General features: G+C 47.3%; 3 protein-coding genes and 1 long non-coding RNA gene across 4 annotated transcripts; 3 read left to right on the plus strand and 1 right to left on the minus strand.

The window, feature by feature from the left end:
* The first annotated feature begins 330 nt into the window (after window positions 1-330).
* LOC142903775 (protein c-Fos-like) lies at window positions 331-3,582 on the plus strand. The gene is made up of 4 exons (XM_076049595.1): window positions 331-616; window positions 1,141-1,356; window positions 1,994-2,101; window positions 2,253-3,582. Exons 1-4 carry the CDS (start codon window positions 476-478, stop codon window positions 3,018-3,020), a joined length of 1,233 nt encoding a protein of 410 aa, XP_075905710.1. The 5' UTR covers window positions 331-475; the 3' UTR covers window positions 3,021-3,582.
* On the minus strand, window positions 2,690-19,708 carry LOC142903779 (uncharacterized). The gene is made up of 4 exons (XR_012929286.1): window positions 18,489-19,708; window positions 3,162-3,243; window positions 2,903-3,013; window positions 2,690-2,810 (listed from the first exon to the last, which is right to left on the minus strand). It is a non-coding gene; the product is annotated as an uncharacterized LOC142903779 (long non-coding RNA).
* Window positions 9,797-22,003, plus strand: LOC142903777 (jun dimerization protein 2-like). The gene is made up of 4 exons (XM_076049597.1): window positions 9,797-9,962; window positions 19,694-19,911; window positions 20,505-20,609; window positions 20,853-22,003. The coding sequence occupies exons 1-4, from the start codon at window positions 9,866-9,868 to the stop codon at window positions 21,042-21,044; spliced, it is 612 nt and encodes a 203-aa protein (XP_075905712.1). The 5' UTR covers window positions 9,797-9,865; the 3' UTR covers window positions 21,045-22,003.
* Window positions 22,004-22,154: 151 nt separating this feature from the next.
* On the plus strand, window positions 22,155-27,241 carry LOC142903774 (uncharacterized). The gene is made up of 14 exons (XM_076049594.1): window positions 22,155-22,441; window positions 23,688-23,859; window positions 23,940-24,109; window positions 24,205-24,312; window positions 24,421-24,514; window positions 24,624-24,673; window positions 24,793-24,874; window positions 25,591-25,673; window positions 25,766-25,960; window positions 26,220-26,312; window positions 26,422-26,541; window positions 26,656-26,760; window positions 26,893-26,978; window positions 27,063-27,241. Exons 2-14 carry the CDS (start codon window positions 23,733-23,735, stop codon window positions 27,082-27,084), a joined length of 1,335 nt encoding a protein of 444 aa, XP_075905709.1. The 5' UTR covers window positions 22,155-22,441; window positions 23,688-23,732; the 3' UTR covers window positions 27,085-27,241.
* The last annotated feature ends 322 nt before the right edge of the window (window positions 27,242-27,563 follow it).

Here is a 27,563-nt window from a genome sequence, read left to right on the forward strand (position 1 = left end):
GAGCATCATGATGCAGATGCTGCATACGTGAAGTGACGTAGTTCATTCACGGCGAGGGTCGCCACTCGTGGGAGGGGGGTGTTCGTCAAAGTGTGATGCAATGCTCTGATATTATCGTGCGTAATTTCGCGAATTCGTGCAGATTCGTAAAAATAGTAACGTGAAAGAATTGTGAGCGAGCCTATCAGGTGTTTGTCGGAGTTGACCGGATGAACTGGAGGCACATCTGTGCGGTTTTTTTCCTCCTTCCTCCACCTCTCCCTCGGTCAGATGGTTCGGTCTCGCCGCACACATTTCATTCATAAAATTCCCAGCTCACTATAAAAGCCGGGCCTCTTCACTATCTGCACAGTTAGAATTTATGAGCCCCGGCAAATGGAATGTATAGGGAGGCATCCAGGCGCCGGTCTCCTCAAGTGAATCTACTGCGTTACGTTATTGTGCAAGAGGCTTGACCGGAGGGGAGAGAAGAAACATGCACCCAGACTCCGGCTCTGAGTTTGACTCGTCATCATCCAGCTGTAGCGCCGCATCGCCCGGCGGGGACACCCCAGGGTGCAGCCAGCAGCAGCATTCTCCTCCTGACTCGCTCTCGTCGTCAGTGGGCAGCGCCAAGGTAGATGACCATCCGAAGACGATTAATCCATCCTGGTCGATTGTCATGCACTGGTTGTTCTTGTTGTGGATGATTTGAGGTGAACTGCGCTTGGAGAGCCGTTAATGTACACAATGTTCACGCATGTCAAGTGGCAGCCTTGTCTTCGGGATTAGGTTCCATTAAGAGGGGAAATCTGTAGTTTAATGGGGACTATACGATTTGTGAAACGCATGAATATGCACAGTTGTCCTCGAAATTTATGGATGTACGTCTGGGAGAAAAAAAAAAATCTCTCGTGACCTCTGATTTCGAATTGATAATGAAAAAAAAAGGGTGTTCGTGGATTTGGCATAAAATTGTTTAAATTAAATTCTTGCCGATTTCGCAAATACATGTTTTTCTTTCATTTGTCGTCCACGTGATTGATGTAACATTTCAGCGCGTGTAAAGGTCAGCCACGAACATGGCTCACCTCGCATGATCAGATAAGACAAACCCCGGTGTTTGACGGCGTGCCTGTGTCTCTCCGCGGGGGTTGTCAGGGCACCGACGGCGACGCAACAGACTCCTTTGTTCCCACCGTGACTGCCATCTCGACCTCGCCGGGTCTGAGCTGGATGGTGCAGCCGGCGGTCGTCACATCTGTCCCCGCGTCATCCGGCCGCCCGAGGACCCGGAGCACCGGTGCGAGCCAGACGTCTCTCCCGGCCGCTGCAACCAGAGCCAAGTCTTCCAACAGGAAGGGACTGAAGGAGAAGGTACGACAAGGGGAAACTGACTCGGGTGGTCATTTCAAGACGTAACATCACAATGTTGCGCCGTCAATTACTCCAAGGGTCCATCTTAGATGAACCCTTAAAAAATATATATATATAAAATAAAAAATATATATATTTTTTTTGAAGTATCGCGATATCTTTGGGACGGGGACGTGGAGCTTATCTTTACGCTTAAACTTTCATGCGCATTTATTATGCATAACAACGCATTAGGTGACATTAAATTAGTGCAGCGAGTAATGTGCGGGAGGTGGGTGTGCGAGGGAGGAGGGAGGGAGGGAGATAGGGAGCCGGGCGCGAGCTCTGCACTATTTATGAATGGGATGGAGAGATTGCACGGACGTGCGCGTTCACGAGCCCGACTAGACCCTGCCAGTGCGGTGCAGCATTTCGACGCCCGTGCCGAGAGAGTCTGCGGAGCGCAGATCAGTATTCCGAGCAGACACCGCAGCAGGGATTTCTGCACGTCTCCCCTGGCGTCTCGAAGAGGGACGGGGGAGAAAAAAAAAAAAAAATCAGGACATATTCAGATTGGGGAGGGGCGAGGATGGGAGGGGGAGGGGGAAAGTAACGAGGGGCTCAGGCTCATTCTGGATATTTTGTGCTTGACGTTCAGCCCTCCAAAGAGGAAGAGGAGAGGAGGAAGATCAGGAGGGAGAGGAACAAGATTGCTGCAGCAAAGTGTCGCAACAGGCGGAGGGAGCTGATCGACACCCTGCAAGCCGTGAGTATGCCGCTTTTGTGTAACGCAGGAAGAGCCATTTTCATGTGTGTGCTGTGATGATGACACCCCGGATGATTAGAGATGACAGGATCACATGACAACACCATGTGTTTTTCCACAACCCCCCACTCCCTGTTTCTTCCCACCTCAGGAGACGGACCAGCTGGAGGACGAGAAGTCTGCGCTGCAGACGGAGATTGAAGACCTGCTGAAGGAGAAGGAGAGACTGGAGCAGGTCTTAGCCTTCCACCAACCCACCTGTAAGCTGGCTGCCGCCACCAGCGACGGTGGAGCAAACGGCAGCGAGGGGGAGGGAGACGGCGATGGCGCCACCGACGACGATGAAACGATGCTGCAGGAGCCTCCGGCCTCGCCGCAGCTGCTGTCCATGCTGGAGGACGGGAAGCCCCCGGAGGGCAGCGGGGCCTTGGGGGACGTCGCCGCCGCCTCCTGCCCGGGCCAAGACCTGGGCGTCGTCCCCTGCATCCCAGCCGCCGCAATTTTTGGCAACTCGAACATCCTGCTGTGCTCCAGCGCCGAGGACGAGCCCCTGGAGGACTTGAAAGGTGACGACCTGGACGACCTGGACGACCTGGACGACCTGGACGACCTGGTGCCCAGCCTGGAGATGGCGGCCGCCTCAGAGATGGCCGCCTCCGTCCCGGACATCGACCTGAGCGGCCCCTTCTGCCTCTCGGACTGGGAAACCCTGTACAAGTCCGTAGCAAATGACTTTGAGTCTCTGAACACTCCGGTCATGTCTTCCAGTCCCGCTTGTAGCAATTACCGCACGGTGTTTACCTTCAATTACTCCGAGATCGAGTCCTTAGCCGAGGGCTGCGAGGGCCTTAAGGGCGGATCAGGCTCGTCTGACTTGATGAAAGAAAGTCTTAACTCTCCAACCCTACTGGCCTTGTGAATGCAAAAAAAAAAAAATCAAGAAGAAGAAGAAGTCATATGCAATGCAGCGATACTGTACTACATTCTAACCAGCCAGCCAGCTGTAAGGTTTCTCGATCAAGTAACCGTTTTGTAGTGTGAGTTTTGATGTTGTGCAGACCTGAACATCTGAGGTTGTGTAGACGATGTTGTCTGTGACTGTGGAAAGACGAGCTCAACTTCCAGGCGCAGTCAGCGAGGCCCTGCGCAGAGAAATATGATAACTGCATGCAAAAATTAAGTCATCAGTGGTGGTATCTTGTGCTTCTAACAAAAAAATAAAATAAAACATAATGTGATGTGAAGATAGCTCATGCTGTAGCCTCATGTATACGTAACACTGTTGACAAAAGCTGTGTAGTAACAAGTGAAAATAACAGGGTTTACTAATGTATCACGTGTAGGTGTAACATCTTGCCCTAAGGTGTCCCCTAACCTGTGTTTCCATGAGAGACGTTCATGTCATGTATTTTATCAGGATGTATTTTCTGACAAAGTTTATTTTTTTACTCAAATCAAAAGCGATCTGATAAAAAACAAAATACATATCTGCTGAATGCTGGAAATAAAGCGAGACAACAAAGAAAAGAAAAATCTCTCTTTTGTGTTAACTCACTATTGAATTGAATATCAGGACAGCATTATCACCACAGAAAAACAACACAGCTGCCATCAGCTCTACTCTATGTTAGTGACTGTTTTCTGGGTACTTTGAAGTCTTTAAATACTTCTGCTGTAAAGGTAAAATAAAAAAAGACTTACATAAAAGCCCTATTATTATTATTATGATGATGATGATGATGACGATCAATATCGATGCATCAAAATAGACTTTCAGAATTCCTGAATACTGTAGATCTGTATGAATAATCACCAGCGTATAATGTCATAATAATCACAAATGTACTTTCGAGATCAATTATTATTGATCAATAACAATTGACATCAATCGTTATTGATCTCAGACAGACATATGAAATGAAATGAAATGAAAAAAAACAAAAAAAAAAACCTGACAGAAACATTTTTTTCCAGTGTATCATGCTGTGGGTTAATAATCAGAGAAGAATAAAGTTGCTTGATTAAAATGCTTCCAGTGTGGTGGGGAGACTTCCCTCACCCCGCGTCCAGCTCATTATCAGTCGGTATGGGTGTCAGCGTGCCTGGTTATTTGTGGCTGCGGCATTGCATAAAGCCCGACCACCACCGGGGGACTGCGTCGTGTTTAAAAAGGAGTGGGGGCGAAGCGCAAACAGCGAGTTAATTATTAATTCACACCTCGTCGGCGATTCCACCGCTGCCGCGGTCGTCGAGGGACTACGCACGCTGCGTGCCGCGCGCGACGTCAGCGCGCGGGCGACGTGCAGCATCACATCCACTTTGCCCATGTTTGGGTAGCTGCGGCTGTTTTGCTGCCATGGCGACCGAGGCTCGTGTTTCAGCGCTGGGCGGAGGTTACCGGAAAGAGTCGAAGTTGCCGTCGAGGGGGGGGGGGGGGGGGGGGGGAGCCGCCGCCGCCGCTGCCGCCGCCGAGGAGGCGAAACTTTCTCGGCAAGCGAGGCCTGGCGAGTTGGCATCACGTGCGAAACGATAATGGCGCGATTGGACGGTGCCAAAGTGTTTCTGGGAACAACAAAACTGGGAAGAGCCATTAGGATAATGACCGCAGGGTGGTCCGCGAAGAGTTAACCATGAGTAGGGGGGACTGCTGCCGCTGCTGGAGTGCGTGCACCTTAAAAGAGAAATACACAACAACAACAACAACAACAACAACAACAACAACAACAACAAGTCATCCATCCCACACACAGTTGACCTTGTTCTATCGACTAAGAACATCTGTTGCAAGTTAAGCAGCTTCGCTGTGGCGGGCTTGCGTTTGCATCAGTAGGGGGAGCTGGAGTTCGAGCGGGGCTCCTGACTTCTCTCACCGTTTCACAGTGTGAGGGACGTGGGATGTTATGGAGTGAACCGTTAGTTTCTGCTGGAATGACGTCAACAAACACACCAAACAGACAGACAGACAGATAGATAGATAGATAGATAGATAGATAGATAGACAGACAGACAGACAGACAGATAGATAGATAGATAGATAGATAGATAGATAGATAGATAGACAGACAGACAGACAGACAGACAGACAGACAGATAGATAGATAGATAGATAGAAAGCTCATAGAAGCCTGTGTTGAGAGTGAGACATGGACATGAGGAAGTGTGTGTGGAAAGCACATGGCCACATGGTCATCTAAGTATTTTTTCCCCCCCCAATCAAGGAGCGTGCAACATGATATCTTGCTATATCTCTGGCAAGCTGGCTATGTTACGATTCTTTCATAAGGTTTTGCTGCAGTGTGAGCGTTATCAACGGGATGTTCATTCCTTCACTTAATATAGATTGTGATTAAAATATAAGCAGCATGGTACTGATGAATAGATTTTGACGTGGTTCCCTCCTGCTCACGGCGATAACCTTTCAGAATGACACTGTACTGGTATTGCTCTGCGTAACACAAACAACTTGTAACGCTACTGTTTTGCTCACTGTTTCCACCTCTCATCCTCACGCACCTCCTTATCACTGTTTCCTCCCCCGCCAGTGATCTTTCCCGAGGAAGTGCTAAATTTATGTGGATAAATCATGTCATGTGTTTGGGAGGACTGGATCACCGGCCATGAGTAAGATTATGAGGGAACAATGTTACGACAGTGGCAAAGATTCTGTGTTGTATGCACATGAAACAACAGAGATGACAGTCAACGTTTGGAGGTGGAAATTAACAACATGTCATAAGACGTCTCAACCGCTACTTGGCCTTTTTCCCTTAAAAAAAAAAAAAAAAAAAAACTTTCCACTGCGCTTTCAACTTGGCACCAGCGCGAAAATTAAGAATTTTATTTTCACACGATTATTTGGAAAAAATGTGACGAGGTAAATTCATGTAAAGTATGGATGTTCGCGGTTGAGTAACAGATTAAATATATATTATTGTTGCGATTAAATCTAAGTCTTTACTGAAATTTGTTCATCATATGCAGTATTTCAACAGAAGCATGCGCTGAAAATGTGCTTTCATGACAAAAATCACATTTTCCACCTGCTCATACAATTCCTTATTAAAAAAAAAAGGGAAACATCAACGCACAATTTCCAAATGTGATTCATGAAACGGCGAGATGTGAGACGTCTGTTGCACGGTTTAAAATAACCTGTTGGCAAACTTTGCATCTGCGCCCAGTGGTCGACACGATTGACGTGATCCACGACTGTCTTGAGATTATTTTGAAAGGAGAACGGAGGAAAGGAGGAAGGAAACTGGATAGAGTTGGGGCAAAAAATAACATTTTTCTATAGTGTCCGATGCCTGGCACATGATGAGTCAGTATTGTGTCTGGAGGTGTCTGGTTTTCTGGGTGATTTCCACAAACGTGTTGTTAATATTGATTCGTTTCACGACTCCACACTTCTAGTTTTTCAGAAAGAAAAAGTGCAACGCTTGCATCTGATTCAGTAAGCTAATATCAGTCACATAAAGTGGTGTTTCCGCATTACACAATATTAAACAGTGTCTATTGACAAAAAAGGCTAATAAAAAGCAGAGAAAAACATGTTTTCTTCTGCAAAAACTAAAGTATTGTGTGGTTTTTTCTTCACATGCTGCCGCCCACACACCAAGAAGTCTGGTAAAGCAGTAAAACCACAAACTTCATCCCCTCTGTGTTCATTACTCTGGCAGTCGCTGTAAAGTTTACCCAGGGTTGTGCACTGATGCCTTCTGCGGGCCGTGGATCCAACAAAATACACATCTCAGTGGCAAAAGGTGGTCCTCGAATATGTTGCTTTAGACTATTTGACATGTAAGCTGCACAGCAAAGATGGTGTTTTTCGTAAAACATGGCAACCCTTCCTGGCTTACCGTGGTTTGAATATCTCTACCATTTTTGCAAGAGGGTTTGCATCATAGCTGAAAACGCTCTGTATGGCAAATGACATTTTTCACTTGATTTGTTTTTGTTTCCGTGCATCTCTCTCTGAACATGTGAATGCATCATGCACGCAAAGAAATACAAATCTTGACATGTCTTAAATCCTGACGCCTTAGTCTGGGGTTTAAAGTGTCAGGCCTAGATGAAACTGTGTTTTTCCTCACAGGTTATGTCTTAAGAAGACAGACCTTTTATCATCTTTGTTTGGATTATTGCGTGTACTTGGTCTGCTTTAGCAGACCGATCTATTTTTTTTTTTTTGCCGTTGTTTTAAGCCTTGTTGTTCTTGGGTCACTTCCCGCTTCGAAGGCTTCAGATGCCAAACAGTCCTGCGCCCTGCGTGTGTTCGAGTGACATTTCTGGCGGCCTTCCCGCAGACACAGAGGAAATCAGCTGAAAGTCTACACCTGCCACGGGAGTAAATCCAAACTCTCCTCGCTGAAAACGTCCAGGACCCTGCCTGCCGCCTTATGAAATCTGTCTGCTCGCTCAATTGTGCTTTATTAAACCCCAAAGCCTCGCTGTCTAAGTAAAGGGTGACTGTGACGCACAGCCACACAACCCCCCCAGTTCCACCCCCCCCCCCCCCACCTCTCTGGACCCTCCATCAGATGCGAGCCATAAATCACTCACTGAACCAAATTAGAATCTAAAAATAAGGAACAGAGTGGGGGTATTTCAGTGAGCCTCTAATAGTTCAGCTGCTTGCTCTGGGTGTAACAGTCGAGGCGGCATTGTGCAAAAAAAACAAAAAAAACAAAAACTAACAACCAACACAGCTTCTGGCATTAATGACAAATACCTGAGGCTGACGAAGGACGAACACTCAAAATGAAAGCAAGCGTTTTGACATCAAGTTTGTTTGAGAGGTATTGCCCATTTGAATGTGTGCCTGTTGTTGTGGGGGGTGGGGAGGGAGGTAATTTGTTCATTTCATTATACTTTCATTTAATTTTTTTTGTCACAATCTATTCAGAGTGCTTTTTTATTTGAAGTTTATGTAGGTATGTATGTATGTATGTGTTGTGCATATGTTGTGTATTTATACTGTATCTATGTGGGCAGATATGTATATATTTAACAAAAAAATTGGACTTGTATTTCTGTGACTGGAAGTTCAGTAAAAAAAAAAAAAAAAAAGTTGAAAAAAACGAGTGTGTTTTAAAGGTCCCCCGTGATGCAAAACTGACTTTACCAATGTTTTGCAACACCGAGAGATGTGTCTTGAGGCTGGCAGTGAACCCCTCATCACAGAGGAAAGTCCGTCTTCTCGACTTCACTTTGGAGAATGTGCGTCAAAACTCGCTGCTCTGATTCAATCGGCCCTTCGTGATGTCACAAAGGTCACTGGTATCTCACTAACAGCTCTAAAATGTTAGTTAGCAGTTACTGCCCTGCTAAACGCAAAGCAGTGTTTTTTTTAGCAGGAAGCAAAAGCAATGAGTAAGCTGACTTTGGATAATAAATTGATGCCAGATGGCCCGAGGAGAATCCGGAATAATAAAATAATAACAAAAAAAAAATTATATGTATAAAATGGGACCTTTAAAGAGACATTTAGTTCCAGTTCAATGTAGTTACGTCGGTGTACACTAGGGGGAAGTGGCACATGAGGCAGTCAGACTTTATTTGTTTCCCCTCTCAGGAACTTTCTGGAAGGTCCATCTGAAAATCTTAAGACATCATTTTTGTTCATTTGTGCTTTTGCCGTTATGTGTTAAGAATCAGTCCACATTTCTATTATGAGTGGCTTACAAACCATTGAAAAGTGGATTTCACGGCGGCTAAGGCTAGATATGCAACAAAAACAACAACAACACAAAAACAAAACCCCTGCGAGATTTACTCCTTTGCTTGGGCATCAGACTTCCTCTACCACCTGAAATATTAAAGTACTAATTCTTGGTGATTTTGTCTGGGAGGAAAGGAGCACCGCTGTGTGTGCAGACAGGCAGTGAGAATAGAACTGAACCGGCTGTCAGGAAAGTAACGCTTAAAGATTTTTTTTGTTTGGTTTAAAAAAAAAAAACCCCACCTCATGTAAATCTGTCACAGCATGACCAACACACTCAAAAACTGATATGGAACCAGGCGGTAGTCAATAAAGGTGCATAATTGCATGTTCAAAAATGAGTGTGTCTTTGTAATGGGTTCTTTCAATGAACCAGGGTGGAGGAAAAGAGGTTTACTAGGGCAATAAAGAAGATAAACATTTTCTCTGTATTCATTTGACTTTCCCTTTTGCTTTTGAACTCGTCATGACTTTTACGTGAGAATCAGGTGGATGTGCAGGATAAAACACTGAACAGAGCAATAGTTTGCGAAGACCAGCACATCATGATGATCATCTGAATATTTTTTTTATTTTAGTCACAACACCTACTACCACTGTGGTACCTGTACCACTACACAAATTTCTTTCACCTACAAATTTTTCGTTTTCAATTTGGTTAAAATTAGAACTGCAATCACTAACACTACACTGCAAAAGATATAAATAGTTAATAATATCCCGGAATGTGCACACGTGTGTTTATCGTCATAATTCATGTTTGTTGTCAAGTTTCATCGCTCCAGGCGAGTTGTTTTGCTCTCCATCCGAGGAAACTTTGTCTCCAGTTCCCTGCGTGTGTGTATGTGTGCTTGTGTGTGCGCGCGCGCTCGCTCTCTTGTGTTGTTTGTGCGGTTGCTAGGGGGCGGAGTCAAACACAGCTTCGCAGACTCTCAGCCAGCCCAGCTCTTGCATTATTTTCGCTGGCGCTTACGTATGAAGGAAACAGTTCCGCATTCCGGAGCCTCGCTGCTCGCAGCCGTGAGCGCTACTTAAACGGGCTGATGCAACGAGCTCGAGCCAGTCCCCGAACCCCGCATCCGACTCACAACTCCGACACCATCACCAACAACACCGTACGCACTTTGGACGCACAAACTGGTGAGTCTGCGTGCGTGGCATTTTTTTTTTCGCCCCCCCCCTCCCTCCTCCTCCTCCTCCTCCTATACATATATTAATTAACCCTCTGTTTATAGCGATGTATTTGGTTTATTTGTCGCTTTAGCCATTCTGGCCACATTTGCAGATACTTTTCCATTATCTTTCCTTTGGACGTTGGATTTCTGTCTGTTCGTCTGCCCGGCGTTTATTATCATTGCGACCAGCGCACGCAGATGCACTACCACGTTACTTGCGTGAAATAGCACACGCACACACTTTGCAGCCCGAACACAAAGTTTCCCGTGCTCTCGCCGCGGCTCGCGGCTCGCCGCCCGTACAAACACGCTTTCCCAACAACCGCCGCTCGCTATTTTTAAGAGCCCCCCCCCTCCCCATTCCCGGTTGGCCAATTGTCGTCGCCAGCTCGCTCGCTTGTGTCCCCGGACTGCAGATATTTCTCATCCGCGGGGGTCTCACACACACTTCCACTGTTGCTAAACAGCGTCAGTTAGCCGCATGACGACAGTTATGTAACGCCCGCACACGCCACGCGCTGTGGGGCTCCTCTCTCTCCCGCTCGCCGCCGCCGCCGCTGTTAGCCGTGGGGGGGGGAAGAGAGGGCTAGTTTTCACCGTAACTCCGCCGAGGTAGCAGCAGTTTTTGACTGGAAACGAGCGCCAAGCGAAGCGCTTCGGGCGCCAGATGGTGCCGACATGTGACCGGGTTTGCTCCTCTGCTCGCGTTCGGCTTCGGCCGGGCGAGTTTGAAAGTGGCGGACGAATCGAAAGAGACTTGCAGCCGACAGAGAGGTTCGTCAGATCAATTGAGAAAGCCAGATTTTTCTCCCCCCCCCCCCTCCCCCCCCCCCCCCGGCTCTGTGACAGCGGTGACATTCGGATGATTTGTAGGGGTGTTGTCGAGATATCAAAAGTTGTGACTTTTGTCTTTTGTTTTGACTTGCTCTGTATTGTGTCAGTGTCGCCGATTGATTGATGTTGCTCATTGAATTGGCTTTCTAAAGTGTTCTACATTACTTCCTGCTGTCTTCTTCCTTCTTCTTGCTATTAATCGTCTCATTACCTGTCTACAGCGTCCAAACACACTTGCATCATTGACAGACGACGGCTGACAAGCTTCCTCTGAGTGAGTATGTGATGCGCATGGAATTTGTGTGAAAATGAAACTGTAAGCGGGCGGGTTTCTGCAGGCAACCCTTGCCCTTCACGTTCGTCTCGACGATCCACTCACACTGAAGCAAAGATGGACTTGGACGACCTGTCAGTGAAGCGCGGTTCAGTGGGCGACCGTGTCGCTCAAAGTAAAACCTGTAACCTTCGCCACAGTCCATCACCCCTGCAGATCTCTGCCACTGTGCTTGCCACTGCCTCTTGTGCACCTGGTTAGCTCTTTTATGAATCTGCATGTAACTTAATTGGCAACCTTCAACAACAAAAAGTGTTTCCCGTTGACGGTGGCTGCAAGCAGCTGCCCCTCTTGCTGTTGTGCCGAGTCACTAAATGTCATTATCTGGCTCTCTTGGGCCAGTGTGTCTTTGGAAAGATTTGCACTTTACTCTGTGTCAGTAACTCTATCCTGGCCAGCGGTCGCTTTAGTGCTCTGACCCCTCTGGCCCGAAGGTTGGAGGCCAGTGGAGCAACGCGGAACACAACGATTGGCAAAGGTGGTTCAGCCAAGCGAGCGACCTGCAGGTTCACCAGTTGAATGTGCCGGACCGTACGACCGCGTGCCGGCCAGGGGAAACTATTTGTTGCACGCTCTTTGTACAGTACGGCCCCGCGTGTGTCGCCTTTGTGTGTCAGTCGGCGTTTCTTTTCTTTTTTTTTTTCTTCTTCTTCTTCTTCTTCTTTTTTTTTTTTTTTTTTTGCATGCGTCTGTGTAATAGAGCATGTGTTGGAGAGGGGTTTAAATGTCCCAGCGCCTGCCCGGGCACATCCGTAGGATGGTTTGTGCATAAGTGGAACGCTGCAGTGGATTAATGGGGAAAGGCTGGCGAGCTGACAAGCAGTGCAGGGCCGACAGGGCTGAGAGGCTGGACGTGGGCGCACAGGGTTTATTTTAAGTAGAAATGCCTTCCAGTGTGTCTGTGGAGAGCCAGGCTGCACCCCTCCACCCCTCCGCCACCCCACCGCCCCCACCCGCCCAGTACACTGAATAGGCAGCAGACGCATTGCAGGAGGGTGAGCCAACTATGCAACAGCGAGGCTCAATGAAAAGTGATGGTGAAATGCTGGACGGGCCAGCTATGTGCTTGCTGTAGGTATCACATTATCAGTGTCCCATTGTAGCCTGCGTAAACCCCACATGGCCTGTGAAAACAGTGTGAAGACAGAGCAGACAGTCTGGACTGTGTTGGTGTTTGAAGATGATGATGATGATAGTGATTCTTATTCTTAATAACAATAATGTTATTAAAAATAATAATAATGATAATAATAATAATAATAATAATAATAATAATAATAATAATAATAATTTTAAAAAAGCTACCTATGTAATTCTGGCTGGCCAAGCTCTGTGTGTGTGTGTGTGTGTGTGTGTGTGTGTGTGTGTGTGTGTGTGTGTGTGTGTGTGTGTGTGTGTGTGTGTGTGTGTGTGTGTGTGTGTACACCAGTCAAAAGTTTGGGCATTTGAACACTAAAGCTTATGAACACTGTCAAATGCAATGTTTTCTCTTCATCTTTAGTACTTTCTACATTGTAGATAGAGACTAAAGACATGAATGATATGAGCAAGCTATATGTAATTATGCAGCAAAGAAAAACATGTTCAATAACTCTAAATATGATTTTTTATGAAAGGCGGCTATTTTGAAAAACTTATTGTTTCCCACATAATTCCATGTGCGTCAATAGCCACGAGAATGAAGGGAAAGACATTAAATTCATAGCGTGTGTCCGAACCTTTGACTGGTTGTGTAAATAAATACACACACACACACATATATATATATATACATATATATATATATATGATAAAAATAGCCTTGCCACTAAATTACGTTTAGCCTCCAATAGCTGACGACATGCGAACTCAGCCTGCTTGCACGGCAGGAACAGGAGCTTGTTTAATCAGAGCAGGCATCTCCGCCTGACACCGATGAGGAAATCTCAAGAGGACAAAGTATGAAACGGTCCCGGTGACGGCCGCAGGTTACACAATCGGCCTGGGTTGGCTAATGCTGTATCTTCGGGGTTTACGCGCGGGCGGCTTGGTGTCAGATGAGTCACTGAATGGAACTCCTCGCACGCGCCCCATGTGCCGTTTCCTGTCTGCAATTCACTCCACGTAGTGCTCGTCCACGCACGGCCCGCTCTGGACCCGCCGCCGTGGAAGTGAGGAAAAGCGGTAACGTTGCAATAGTTCTTCAGCCGCGGACGACCACCCGGGTGCGGGATATAGACGCGCGACTGTTTGAATGGCGAGCGCGGCGAGCCAAAGAGCCGGCCGGGGCCAATGTTCACATTGTAAACGGTGAATGGAGGCAGCCACAGCACCCGGGAGGCCCTTGCACAATCCATCCGGCGGGCCGCGAGGTTACAGCGCGCGTGTTTGCCAGGAAAGTTGTTTCATTCACAAGCCGTGTGTGCAAGTAAAATGCAAGTCAAACAACCCCGGCCCTGTTGTGTAACGTCGTTACGAAAAAGAAACAAAACGCAGGCGAACCGCCCGTCCGCGTGCCGTTCCACTCCACCCTCCGCGCTCACAGCCGAGAGCGGCTCTGAACTGCACCTGTAGGGCGGCGATGGGCCACCCAGGGCTGAAAACTGAGGGCTCATCAGGCTTCATGGTGTTAGTGAGACTAGTATGGCACGGCTCAAGTGAAGGAAATGATGACCCCCCCCCCCTTATGACGAATAGTTCTTTTTTTCCGTCCATTATCCAATAAGGATACGCAAACAAATAAATGTAATGATACAAGATACAAATATTAAATACTTTGTAGGGCAACTACCTGAACTACATTATCTAATTGGGCTGGTTACAAGACTCAAAGCCAGGCTCCTCTGTACATCAGGGAACAGAACCAGGAAAATATAATGATTATGCGACATAAGCTGCGTTTTCAGGACAGTTTCTCGCAAAATAAAAGCGATATTTCTAATTAGCCATATTTGGTTTTTCCAGGTTTAGGAGGTTTCCATCACCAGCTTTTTGTTGCGAGATTTAAGTTTTGCGCAATTCTATCGGTCATGGAAACACAGCTTCAGACAAAAGAATGAAGGTGAATGCAGTACTATACTAAAAGGTCACTCTGGTACAACTGGGAGGTGACACTCCTTGACATACGAACCGAAAGGTGTCCACATTTAATGGAATTTCCGGAGAGACCCTTTAAGTGAACGCCTATTTTTCTCGATCGACTCTGTGCACCCCAGGACACATTCAGTCCAAAGAGTTTGGAGCATTATGTTCTTTTTAAAAAACAAAACAAAACAACCCCCCCCCGTGTGTGTGTGTGTGTGACGGCTCTCCATCTCCATCAAGACATGGACCCAGGAGGGAGCGTCTCCCACACAAGACCAACCCTAACGCCCCCCCTGACCCTCTGCCCCCCCCCAACCGGGGTTTAACAACCGGAGATGACCGCCGCTTGAGCCCAACAACGGCCATTACTTCTGCGTCTTGTCCCTCCAATGAAAATATAATGAGGCGTGAGAGGAATGTTGCTATTGTATATTTGGACTGTCCTGTCCCGTCCTGGAGGGAAGCCGCTGCCAAATCCCCTCCACCACCACCACCACCGCCACCGCCACACACCCTCCCCTCCCCGCTTTCCTCAGAGGATTGCGAAAGGCTGTGTAACCCAACACACACACACACACTCACACACACACACACACACACCCTGCCTGCCTGAGCGGCAGACGGTAATGATGATCGCCGAGACCTTGGCCGGGGTCCGGCCCGGCGGCGGCGTGCGCTCCAGCCCGGGACCTTTGCGCTCATTACTCATTTTCAGCAGCAGCGTTTTTTTTTTGAAGCTCTGCAAAAAAACATCACAAGCGCTGCTCAAGTTTTTTTTTTTTTTTTTTTTTTTGCACCGAGACGAGGCGCCGACGCAGCCGCTCTCCTCGCCGGAGGAGAAAAAAAAAAAAAAAGTTCGCTCGTATCATAACATCTCGGGGAAACGGCCGTACGACCCCGCTGGAATGCGCTCGGCCGAGTGATTTTTCTTGGAGATTGGAGTCGTCTGGACGCTGCAGGAAAAAAACCAAACGCCTCGTCCGGGGGCCAAGGAGAAAATCAGCGAGCAAAAACAAAAAAAACAAAAAAAAATACTTTGGGACTCGTCGGGCTTTCATTTTTGTGCAAGGTCTTTTAGCTATTATGGGCCTCCACAGTTGCACGGAGGTAATGAGTGGGACCCTCTGTAACCCCTGAGTGGCTCCTCTGTCAGTCTGCAGAGGGGATGAGAATAATGGGGCCTGCGGTCGGGCCGCCGCTGGAACAGGGTTGCCGGTCAGAATTCCTCGGCGCTGCTAATTGCTTTCAGGACCGAGCGGAGGGAAGGTGAGAGACGGGACCATGTGTGTGTGTGTGTGTGTGTGTGTGTGTGTGTGTGTGTGTGCAGGGGGGGGGTAAGAACACACTAGCTGCCCTCCTCCTCCTCCTCCTCCTCCTCCCCGTACCAGCCCCGTACGGGCGCGCGCTACACGTGCACACTTTGCATTCATATTTCTTTTGGGCGGTTGGACTGCTTCTGGATTTCATGAGCAATACTTGACATTTCCGCTCCCCGCCCTTGGCTTTGGCTCGTCTCCTTTTTGCCGAAACCCTACCCACCCACCCTCCCCAACCCCCAAGAGCCAGCGGTGCCGGGCTGTGTGGGCGTCTTTGTCCAGCAAGGACCCGTAACGCTGTGGCGCTGTGGCTGCAAAAAAGTCATAAAAAAAAAAAGAAAAAAAAAAGAGGTTGCATCATCATACTCTGAGCGCCGATCCTTCAACTGCGGGCTGCTTTCTTTCAAAAATGTAAAAAAAAAATTAAAAATTAAATCAAATTGCTCTTGGATGTAATAATATACTGTGGGGTATATGCATCGCGCCCTGAGCTGCACAGCTGAGACTGATTTACGCTCGAGGTTTGATGGGCTGCAGGATTTTTGAGGGTTCTTTTTTTTTTTTTTTTTTCCCGAGACGCTTCTTTGGCAGGTTGCAGGCGACGTTAGACATGAAAAGATACTTTCTGCTCCGGCGTCGAGTCGAAACGTCGGGTTTGTTACGTGTTTGCTTCTACGGCGGGGTAATAAATCTCCTGCCACATTGACTTTCCTCTGACGCTTTTAAAGGCTGCTGGCTGAACCTTTTGCATTGGCGCTCGGCAGACAAGCACAAGGTTCACGTGTGATCATGCAGCCAACGTGTATTTCTTTCTTTTCTTTTTTTTTTTTTTGCTGCGCACTTCAACAAGCCACAGCAAGAAACCAGGGTGGGTTGGGGGGGGATTAGGGGGGGTTCCTTCAAAAGCCAGGCAGGCGTTTGTCCTGACGAGGCCTTCGCTTCTGTTAGCCGTACGATAAGACCGTCGTCCGCGTCGTTTCAAGTTGAAAAATATTGGCCGTCCCGGACGGAGCCTGATGCGGGTCTGCTCACCGGTTGCCGAGTGTCTGGCCAAACTCTGAATATTGGACCTGTTTTCTTTTTTTTTTTCTTTTTTTTCTTTTTTTCTTTTTTTGGCCCTGAAAGCAATTTGCTCAGTCATTCCTAATGTGTGCCTCAGCTCCCCGCGGCTGCTCTCTCGGCCCAGGGGAGAGTTTGGATTGCATCGATTAAATTCCAGCAAAGTGAGTTACGGCAACGTGTAAAACGAGGTTTTTGAGTTTGTTTGTTTTTTTTTGCTCAGGCTAAAAAAAAAATTTGTCTGCTAGTTTAAGCTGTTTTTGATGTTACTGCTTCAGATTGGATTTGGGAAAATACATGATTGTCCACAGGACAGAAGGCATCCTAATAACTTCACCACACCTCTGAAGTTACTGGCAGTCTGACATCTGGTCCACTGCAAAAGTCCCATTTTATGCAATATTGACGTGGCCAACTTTTTTTTTCCTTTTTTTTTTTTTTTAACAATGTGTTTTTGCAGCCTGTCGCTGAACTCGGCAAAAGTGAAAAAAAGTTCAACCTTTACTTTTGCCCCTTTCAGCCCTTTGTGATGTCACAAGAGGCACTAAAAATCTCAATGATAGTTCTCCCAGGTGGGTGTGGCCCTTCCAAGCCAGGTGTTGGTGCCATCCCGCCCCCTCCACCCGCCTTGTTTTTGTGCCTTTCCAAACATGCGGAAAGTCCGACATCTGTTTTACCAAGAAGCTGCGTGTGAGCGTGTGGTTTTCTTTTCTTGCTTTCTTCTCGGGAGGCTGTAAACATGGGGCTAAATATACTGCTTTGCTCAGATCTGCGGATGTTTGTTTTTTTGCATGATTAATCACGTGAGGCCACTGCTGCTGCTGCTGCTGCTGCTGCTGTGTTGCAGTCTGGGTTGAAGAGCAACGCTCTGAGAAAGGAGGATAATAAGGGGCCTTTTAATAGTGAAAGAACGCAGCCCAACAACTTTGCGTAACCTGAAGTGCTCCGTCTCTCGCTCTCTGTGATTTGCTGCCTGCATTAGCCGTCATTTGGTCTGCCGTGTTTCCCAGACAGCCTCTCTCAGTCTGCGGGAGGGAGAGAGAGAGGGGGGGCGGGGGGGGGGGGGGGGGAGAGAGAGAGAGAGAGAGAGAGAGAGAGAGAGAGACAGAGAGAGAGAGAGAGAGAAGGCCCTGGCACCCTCCCGCTCCCCTCCGCCTCTCCCGGGAACGGCCGGAGAGAGGGAATTTTGTCTGCGAGAGATTTTTTAAGCAGAGCTGTCGTGTTCTCTTCCCCTCCAGCAAAAACAGCCGGCCGCTGCCAAGTGCACTGTAAATGGGAGCACACATGGAGAGAGAGAGAGAGAGAGAGAGACGGGAAGGGAGGGAGGGAGTCAGGGAGGGAGGGAGGGATTTAAATAATAAAATGCCTCATTGGACGCCGGCTCGGCACGCCACTCCGTCCTTGGAGCGGGTGAATGGCGTGGGGGGGGCGGGGGGAGGCGCGGCGGGGTCGGGGTTTTCGCAGCAGTGATTAGCGAGTCAATGTGCTGTGACACTGACGTTTCGGATCATCGGCTTCATCAGATGTAATTTCGTTTTCGCTCTCCACGCCGCAGTCAAGAGTCTTTGGATGAGAGCCGCGACGAGCGTTGCATCAGATTCAAAAGTAATTTGGCAAAGACAGAAGTTAAAGGGCAAGGGTTTCATTTTTTATTCTGTCTCTTTTTCTAAAAAAAAAATGAGCTGATTTGATTTCCAGTGAACCTCAGTCTGACTGTAAAAGACAAACAAACAGCGGCAGTGGCAGCGGCAGGGTGGAGCGCGTTACACAGCCGAGTTACATAACCGAGGTTTTTTTCATCACCTCCTCCGACGGCCTTTTGTTAACAGAAGCGACTCTTTCAGCCCGAGTCGCGGAGAAAGAAAAACTTTGGGTTTGAACTTACAATGCGAGTCGGCCTGGCAGCCCGTCAGCCACCGGCGAAGTCAGCTGTTCCCGCCCGGGGGCCTCACAATACGCGCCTTTGTTGGTCCTCGTCTGAGAGGCTCTTTGTTCGCGTCGGGCCGGACCTGTCGGAGGTTCCAGCTCCGACTCCGGGCTCGGGACGAGGCACCTGAAGGAGAAGTCACATCGATGACTATCAATCTTTCAATAATCCTGCGAGTTCAGCTTCCTGCCAAGTCTCAAACTTAATACTTGGGGGGGGCTGTTTCACATGCTGGACGTTTATTTTTTTTTTTTAAAGTTGTAGCCTTGGCGAAATGTGAAAGCAGGGAATACTTTTCACCTCGTCTGTATTTTTCACTATTAATTTTTACCCCGTAAATCCTGAAAGAGGAACAACTCATTTTATATTTTCGCGTTCCCCATCTGACTTTGCGACTCTGCGGAGATGGGAGGGATGGGCAGGGTGCGGGCGGCTCGCGTTACACTGTTCCCATCTGCAACATTTGTTTTTTATTTAGCCGCCCCGACAGTTTCCAATCCTCAGTCTACATGTAATCAGCGAGACGTCTTAATTCTCCAGCCACTTCCTGTAGCTCTGCCCCGAGTTCTCCTTTTTTCGACTTCTGTCCTTTATTCCTCCCTGATTAAAAACAAAAGTCACACACACGACAACTGCTGCAGTTAAACCCCCCCCCCCAAACTCCAAAACAAAGAGTTGCCGTGGAACACATGGATGTCGTTTTTTCTTTCCTCTAAAGCCTCTTAACCCAAAAAGTAGGGGGAAAAAAACACCAAGCAAACCAACGATTAAGAGGAAAATCCACTCAGCATATTTTTTTAGACGCACTCGACGCAGAAGTTGCTCAGGTTGTGAGATCACGCCGAGGCTGCCCTTTGCAACTGAAACTACGGAGATGAGTGTTGAGCTGCTGACAGCGTGAAGTTTGCGTTGCCGCTGACTAAGAAGGCAACACAGCTGTCAGCATTCAAAAGCAATCTTGATTAAGTGCTGTTCAGTGATGTGGACAGCAGCTTTATAAGACCGAAAACTCAAACAAATCAACTTTAAGTGCAGGAAGAATAAAAAAAAAAAAAAAGATCAGGATTATTTTCATCACTGCCAGCCTTCATCCTAATTCAACCTCTCTCTCTCTCTCTCTCTCTCTCTCTCTCTCTCTCTCTCTCTCTCGCTCTCCCTCACAGCGGCGGTGGCGGCCGGGTCGGACATGATGCCGGGACAGATTCCTGACCCCTCGGTGGCGGCGGGCTCCCTGCCCAGCCTGGGCCCGCTGGCGGGCATCTCGGCCACCACGCTCACCGATCAGCTCAAGCTGGCCGACTTCCACCAGCTGGGCACCATGCTGTCCCCGCTGCACTTCCTGGGCAGGCTGGGCAAGAGGCCGCTGGCCATCAAGACAGAGGTGGGCGGGGCAGACGCGCTGAGGAAGGGAGGGAGGAAAGAGTGACGTTAGGAAGGAAGGAAGGAAGGAAGGAAGGGTTAGATGAGAATTGCAGCCAATCTGATCCACTTCTTTAATGCGGCTCTATTACAATCAAATGTTCGGCCGTGCAGTCAGAAAATCTTTGCCAGCTCATTGCACTACTGAGATGATCTGAGATGATGTCATTATTAGGTCATGTCACAATTTAACTCACTAGGTCAGTGGAAAATTCCAACAATTGCCACAGTATCACGTTCAGTTTCGGTCAACATTTAAACTATGGGAAGTTTTGCTGTAAAATGTGCGTTTCTCTCATATGAGAAGATGCACAGACTAATGTGAACGGCCACTGTTACTCTTGCACCCACGGTTATCGCTGTGAAAGGGCTTAAATGGTGTAGAAATCTACAACTTCCTGTGGTACAGCAGCACTGTCGAGACTGCACGTCTCCTTTTCACAGAGTTTGCAGCTAGGATTAGTAGGTGTCGCTTTCAGTCACTTCCAGTCAGATTTTCTCAGCTGAAATGCAGCCTGGCCACACTGACAAACCCCCACCCTCCTGTTTTTACAGATGGACGAGGATGAAGAAAGGAGGAAACGGAGACGAGAGAAAAACAAGGTGGCGGCAGCGCGGTGCCGAAACAAAAAGAAGGAACGGACAGACTTCCTTCAAAGGGTGAGTTCATGACTCAGCACTGAATACTGATGAGATGCAGTTGACTAAGAACAGCCTGACCTCGGTGGACAGGAAGTGCTCCTCAGTGTTCATCCCAGCCCCCTCTCCCCGCTCCCCCTGAGTTTCAGCTCCGCTCCCATGACTGGGCACTTGGCAACTCCTGCAGAGCATAAAAGCCACTGAAGCCCATACAGGGAGATGTAGACCAACGATTTCAAACAGTGTTGCCGCGTCTCTGTGCAGGAATCGGAGCGGCTGGAGATGGTGAACTCCGACCTCAAGGCCCAGATCGAGGAGCTCCGCCACGAGAGGCAGCAGTTGATGGTGATGCTCAACCTCCACCGGCCCACCTGCATCGTGAGGACTGACAGTGTCAAGACGCCCGAGAGCGAGGCCAACCCTCTGCTGGAGCAGCTGTCCGCCGATGCCAAGTGAAACTGCAAGCCCAGGAACGAGCCGAGACTTATCGACTACCTTGAGTCCACACTAGAATGGCCGTGGCAGCGGTTCCAATGAAAACTCGACTGGCAAAGACGGTCTTTTTTTTTTGTTTTACGAAAAAGAAAAAGCACTCGAGCTCCAAATGGAGGACTTCTATTTCGGAGACTCTGCCCATAGACGTGAGGGTCGAACTGCTTCCTCAGCACTGCTACGTACACGAGCTGGCTCTGTCCAAATCAGAAGACTGGAAATGTTCCAGTTTCATCTCTCCGCATTAAGTGTTGTTGTTGACACCTGCTGTGCCTCCTTATTAATGCAGCCATCTCTACAAAAAGAAATGAAAAAGGGACCAATGGAGACGGTCGAGCCCCCGAGTGGAAACGACACCGAGGAAAGACACTAACATTGACATGGTGCTCTGTTACAGCCCGCCGCGGTTCTGTTGCAGAGGCCTCGCTAGAGGCGCAAGCGTTCTGAAGTCCTTCTTTGTATTCTAGCCAAAATATACAAGTGTAGAGTTTATAGAATACAGTACTCGAAACAAGTACGCAACTTCAAGAGTAGTTTGTTTTTTTATGTTTTATTTCTATAGCCTGCCCTGACGATGGCAGTTACCGGTTGATCCGATTTGTGGTGACGCTGGCGTCATGAAAAGCATATACAGTAATGTTTACACGCTTGTTGTTCTTTTTGGAATTTATTGACTGTCCATTTGTTCTACGTGTTTTATACTACTTGGTATTCACAAACATTTATCTGAAACCTGTCAATCACTTGATGTGATTTGTCTCTTCACCCTTCAGCCTCATCACTGTCCTGTTGTGCTGTTGTCAAAACAGCTGCCAAGGCTCAGTTTCATTTCAATGTCTGTCGGTTCTGGAGGTGTATCTGCAGGTGTATCTGCAATGTACGACTCTGGAACCCTGGAAGATTAAAAATGTATTTTCTTTCTACGTTTACAGTGCACCTGTGCTTTTCGTTCATCTCAAATTCGCACTGCATCAAGTTGTATTCACTTTATTTCCTCAGGCAGGTTCTAACATACTTGAGGGAGTTGCTCCACATTATTGTGTCCCAAAAATTATGACTTGGTCCCAAGATTGTCTTTCTAGATCGCTGAACAATCCAAGTAAACACAAGTAAACAAAACCTTGAACAAAAAAAAAATATATATATATCCCTAGCTTTTTGCTATACCAACATCAACAATGCAAGCGCCTCCAAAAACAACTGCATCAATTCAGCGTCAATCTCATTAAAATTTAGACTGGGGCCAGCGGCGCCCTCTAGTGGACTGTGTGAGGGCGGCCACACAAGGCCGTGTCAGCCCCACGCTAGCTAAATCAGCATGAAGTTGTCATCGGTGTGAACTGTTATTATTTAACTGACTGGTAAGTTCACGTAAACACCTATCGTCGGCACACACACGTAACTCAGCTCCGAGTGACACTTGATTGATTGAAAATCTTGGGTAATGAAGGAAAAGACGTGACAAAACTTTGGCGCCAACACTTTTCAGCGAATGCACGGCCCGGATGCTAAGCGGGCTAATGTAGCTAGCTGCATTACATACTCTCAGACTTGCTAACTCACCTCAGTGAAGAAGTTGTAACCCAGGAATGATTTTTTTTTTTTTTTTTTTTTTAATCTAAAAGCTATATTGCAAGAGAGTATAAGAATGATTTTGCATTTCCATTACATTCTTGGAACACACACACACACACACACACACACACACACACACACACACACACACACACACACACACACACACACACACACACACACACACACACACACACACACAGTTTTATGGCAAATGGGTCCTTCATGTTTTTTTTCTTACAATAAAACTTTATTTTTTTAAGATGAAAACTTTAAATGAAACCCATTCAACTTAACTGTAATGAGCACTTTTAATTCCTCGCAAGACTTAGGGTTTCTCAATCTTTGGGGTGTATGAAGTTACTGTGAGTTGACTTCATGAGTCATGTCTTAAACGTTTCCTAGTTCCTAGTCTTAACACTAGTTTTCACAAAAGTAACAGACATAGATAACTTCTCTTTTCCAAAAACATTTTAGTGCTAGCAGCAGAACCAGCACAATTAAGTCCGAATATATATAAAACGCATTTTGCTGTTTTTAGGACAACATTAAAAAGATTTCTGGGCTTCTCTTTTGCTGACTTTCATCTCTGACTTTGATCTTCTTGACTGTCATGTGTTTTCATCATAATGAAAAAAAAAACACCTGTGTGGTGTTTCTGTTGCGTGCAGTGATTGCATCACAGGTAGAAGTGTTCTCACTCCGTTGAAATGCATTGTTTAAAAGTGAAAATACAAAATGGTCATCAATGTGAAACTTTGACTGCCATTCTCATTTCACTTTCCTTATTACACATTCCACAGTGTTACGAGGACTGAACTGTGTACATGAAATTCAGAAATAATTGTTCTATAAACAGGCTTGTTTAGGTGACGGTAATGGGCAGTTTGTTACTCACAAAAAAAAAAATGAAATTCCATATTTCCATATTAGATAAATATGCCAAAAAGAGAAAGGTCCATAAACACATGGAGAACCACGAAATAGAACTTTTGTCGTCAACATCACTAACCTCAGCGGTGTCGTCTTCAGAGCCTTGCCTAGGTGTCGTCCAGGGGGCGCTCACAGGTTGGCGTCATGGACGGAGAGGAAGCCACCCAGACCGCTGACCCTGATCAGCCGGAGGAGGAGCAGCAGCAGTCGGCTGAGGAGGCTAAACCTGCAGAGACGCGGTCAGAGTGGGACACTGACCTGGAACCAGACAGTAGGTCACGATGACAACTGTTCGGTAGCGAAAAATATGTAGTCCTCTCCACTTCATCTACTGCAATCCTCCTTTCTTAGACAACAATCAGCCGCACTTGTCTCGGGCAGAGCTCTACCAGGAGGCCTGCCAGCACACCAAGGCCGTCCCTGTCAAGTCCTTCTTTCGCAACTTGGAAAACACCCACATGAATCTGAACCACTATGGCCTGGGACCTCTGGGTGCTAAAGCCCTGGCCATAGCGCTGAGAGTAGGCGGCGTTTACCATGACATGTCAAAACATGTCAAACAAACAATGGTTGTACACACAGGGGAAAATAATATACTTGGAATTTTTTATTTCAGAATGATGGGATCATCACCAACCTTGAGCTGGACTCGAACGCGCTCCGGGCTGAAGGGGCTCGTTACATCATGGAGATGCTCAAAACAAACACCACCATCGAGAGTCTGGTAACAAGTTCAGAAAAGATTTTTTTGTGAATGAACCTGCCTGGTGTTTACAGCCGCGGCCTCCGACGGTCACGCCAGTGAGTTTACACAGAAACTCTCTTGACCCAGAACCTTTCCCGCAACAAGCTGCACCTGGAGGGAGCCAAAATCGTCTGCAACATGCTGATATGCAACTACTTTGTCAAGTCCATCAAACTGTCAGGTGAGCAAGTAGCAACGTTTCCGCACACCGACATCACTGCAAAGTAGAGGAAAATAAAATAAGCAGCGGGCTCGTCGTGGTTAAATAAAATTCCCTGTCCGTCTTTCAGGGAATCATTTTTATGATGCTACGGCTAAACACTTTGCTGATGCTTTAAGGGTAAGTGTAAATCTTTTCTTTTTTTTTTTTTAAAAGAAAAAGAAAAAAAAGGGGGGAAATAAGTCATGTCCACATTTACTGTTGAAGTTTCAATGCACTGTTTCCCTTTCTCACCGCAGGGTGACGCTGCGCTCCAAGAACTGGACCTCAGCTACAACTGTTTCAGTGAAGGGGCAGGAGTGCACCTGGCCCCGATGATAGGTGCGCTCATTATTATGAAGTCAGCGCAGGCTTATGACTGGAGCACACGGTCATTTTTTTCTTTTTACCTTTATGGTGGATTCTCCAGGCTGCAGCGGTGAAGTGTGGGTGTTGAAGGAATCCTCCTCGACACCGACTTGATTATATAAAAACAGGTTTATTACAAAGAAGTCAGATATCAATCAGGCAACCGGTCCGCCTGAGGGGGGCCGCGTGTCCAGATGCGCACAAGCTCTCACGATCTCTCATTCAGAGAATGGTTAGAACGTCACCTTCTTATACACGCAGTTCTCGTCATCGTGCGCATTTCCATGTAAGGAGGACAAAGAGACAATTGTAAAACAGAAGGCGAAGGGATGGGAAAGTTACTGGCCAGAGTTGGAATGTGTGTTATCCACACAGTCTTCCTAGGGAGTTGAGATGAAGCCTTCCAAGGGAAGTAGCCTAATGCAGGTGCTGCGCTAACGAGGGCTCTGTTCGTCTTATCAGGCTAAGAGGCCTGTAGGAGCAGGGTCAAAGCTTCAGACACTACACCTTCACAGCCATTTGGTCCACCGACCAGAACTTTACAGCTACATGATGCTAGATATCAAGCAAAATACTTGTAGCAAGCTCATCTTCCTTGAAACTGGATACAAAGTTGAATTCTGCAGCAAATGTTTCTACTTTCCCCTCATATTATTCAATAACAAGTAAATCACATTCTCCCCCTAAAGCAAGAAACGTCGGCCTTGAAGTCCTGAACCTGAGCTGGAATCACATCAAGGGTGGCGCCGTAGCTTTAAGCGCCGGGCTGAGGGTGAGAGAGAGAGAGACGTCTCAACCTGCAAGCTTCCAGTGGGTTTCCTTCTCCTCTCCATCACAGAGCTGCTCTCTCTTTGCATTCCCCAGGAGAACCTCAGCATCAAGAAGCTCCTGCTGGCCCAGAACGGTTTTGGCCGTATTGAGGCCGAGGCGCTGGGCCAGGCCATCAAAAGCAACGGCACCATTGAGGAGCTGGACCTCAGCCACAACTACATTGACGATGAGGCCACGTCGCTGCTCTGCCAGGGCCTGGTCCAAAACAACACCATGAGGATCATCAAGGTGAGCCCACACAGATGCACTTGGTGTTAAAGGTGCTCTCACTCTCACTCTCACTCTCATCCATCCATCCTTCCTTCCACATGCCAGTAGGAAATATTATTGATCTGCTATTAAAGCAGCACGTTGGGTTTTTTCCATTGCTGCTTCTAAACACCGTGTACAAATGTCCAGGGTTTCTGACAAGTAACTTCTCATTCACATAAGAAACTTGAAATTGATTTGTGTTTAAAAAAAAAAAAAAAAAAAAAAAATTGTGTAGCTCTCCCGGAATCCCATGACGCACGTCGGCGCCCTGACGCTGCTCAAGACGTACAAAAGAAACGCATCAGCCATCGAGCAGATCGACATCTCTGTGAGTGCATTCGGCCTGTGGTGTTAAGGTGCGATTGGAGCGTTTGCGGTGGAGTCGCTAACTGCGCACATGTAAAATACCACTTGCCCCGTGTCGGTTTCCGCCCCAGTCCGTTTTAGTGCGCGAAGCCTTCATGCAGCAGTTGGCGAAATTCCGACCCGGCGTGAAAGTCCGATACACCGTCCTGAACTCCGTCTCCAGGAATTTGGTGGCCTTCAAGATCTTTAAGGTCAGTGGTGGGTGCGCTGAGAGGCGACTGCTTATTTATTTTTACTCGACTAAATGGAACGCGTCTTTTGCATACGTAATTCACCGTTTGGTCTGGACTCTCCCTTCCTCGCAGAAATTCCTGGACGATAACAGCCAGACCGTCAAAGACTTCTTCAAGGCCATGGACACGGAAGGAAAGAAAGAGGTGCCCACGTCTGTCTTCAGGAAGGCCCTGAAGGTCCGTTCTGGTTCCGGCTCGCTTCTGATCACGTCAACACACAAGCAGAGCATGCGGCGTTTGCAAAATGCAACAGAGTAAGAATGAGAAATGCTCGACTGCGTTCGACTTATTCTGACGTCACGCTTGCAGGACGCTAGCGTTCCTCTGGACGTGCGGCAGATTCAGTGGATGATCCGGAAGTTGGACAGGAATTTCACCTCCATCATAAAATACAGGTTTGAGATTCGCACAAATCGGCCACAAACGCCAAATGGGAACGTTGGGACTGCATGTAACGTCCGGCCTTTTCTGTGTTGCAGTGAATTTTCGAAGATCAAATAGATGCAGCAGCAACTGCGAGAAGCCAACTGACGCTCAAAGAGACGACACCGGCAAATAAAGTGTACAGCTCAATTGCATGGTCTCTGGCGACACCTACTGGCAGAGGAGTGGTTTTCAGCGTGCAAATGATGCACCACTGTACCAATAACAATAATGATAATAAATAATGATGATAATAATAATAATAATGATAATAATATTAAAAAAAACGCTTAGGAAAAGCAGCCTTGTCAGCTAGGAGAACTTGAGGAAGGGAGGATGCAGTAGAAATCACATCACTTTCTAGCTTTTCTCAGCAAAGCAACACATTTAAAAATATTCAATACTGATTACAAAAAGGGGTGTATTATGGTTTATATTTAATTGATTTATACATAATTGATGGAATTGAAGTGTTTCTACTACGTAGCATCATAAAAGCCATCTCATCAGTTCCATAAATGATAAAATACATAGCTTTCTACCTGGTGCTGATTAAT

This window comes from Nelusetta ayraudi, unplaced genomic scaffold (genome assembly GCF_046127955.1).
Source record: "Nelusetta ayraudi isolate G7.1 ecotype Tasmania unplaced genomic scaffold, CSIRO-AGI_Nayr_v1 ptg000118l, whole genome shotgun sequence".
Taxonomy (NCBI): Eukaryota; Metazoa; Chordata; class Actinopteri; order Tetraodontiformes; family Monacanthidae; genus Nelusetta; species Nelusetta ayraudi.

What these genes read in the sequence shown, in the direction of transcription:
- LOC142903775 (XM_076049595.1), top strand. Translation starts at nt 476, where the DNA reads ATGCACCCAGACTCCGGCTCTGAGTTTGACTCGTCATCATCCAGCTGT. An exon ending in CGTCAGTGGGCAGCGCCAAG is followed by an intron (nt 617 to 1,140) that starts GTAGATGACCAT and finishes GGGGGTTGTCAG; the next exon opens with GGCACCGACGGCGACGCAAC. An exon ending in TGATCGACACCCTGCAAGCC is followed by an intron (nt 2,102 to 2,252) that starts GTGAGTATGCCG and finishes TTCCCACCTCAG; the next exon opens with GAGACGGACCAGCTGGAGGA.
- LOC142903774 (XM_076049594.1), top strand. Translation starts at nt 23,733, where the DNA reads ATGGACGGAGAGGAAGCCACCCAGACCGCTGACCCTGATCAGCCGGAG. An exon ending in CAAGTCCATCAAACTGTCAG is followed by an intron (nt 24,515 to 24,623) that starts GTGAGCAAGTAG and finishes TCCGTCTTTCAG; the next exon opens with GGAATCATTTTTATGATGCT. An exon ending in TCGAGCAGATCGACATCTCT is followed by an intron (nt 26,313 to 26,421) that starts GTGAGTGCATTC and finishes TTTCCGCCCCAG; the next exon opens with TCCGTTTTAGTGCGCGAAGC.
- LOC142903777 (XM_076049597.1), top strand. Translation starts at nt 9,866, where the DNA reads ATGCAACGAGCTCGAGCCAGTCCCCGAACCCCGCATCCGACTCACAAC. An exon ending in CGCTGGCCATCAAGACAGAG is followed by an intron (nt 19,912 to 20,504) that starts GTGGGCGGGGCA and finishes CTGTTTTTACAG; the next exon opens with ATGGACGAGGATGAAGAAAG. An exon ending in GGACAGACTTCCTTCAAAGG is followed by an intron (nt 20,610 to 20,852) that starts GTGAGTTCATGA and finishes GTCTCTGTGCAG; the next exon opens with GAATCGGAGCGGCTGGAGAT.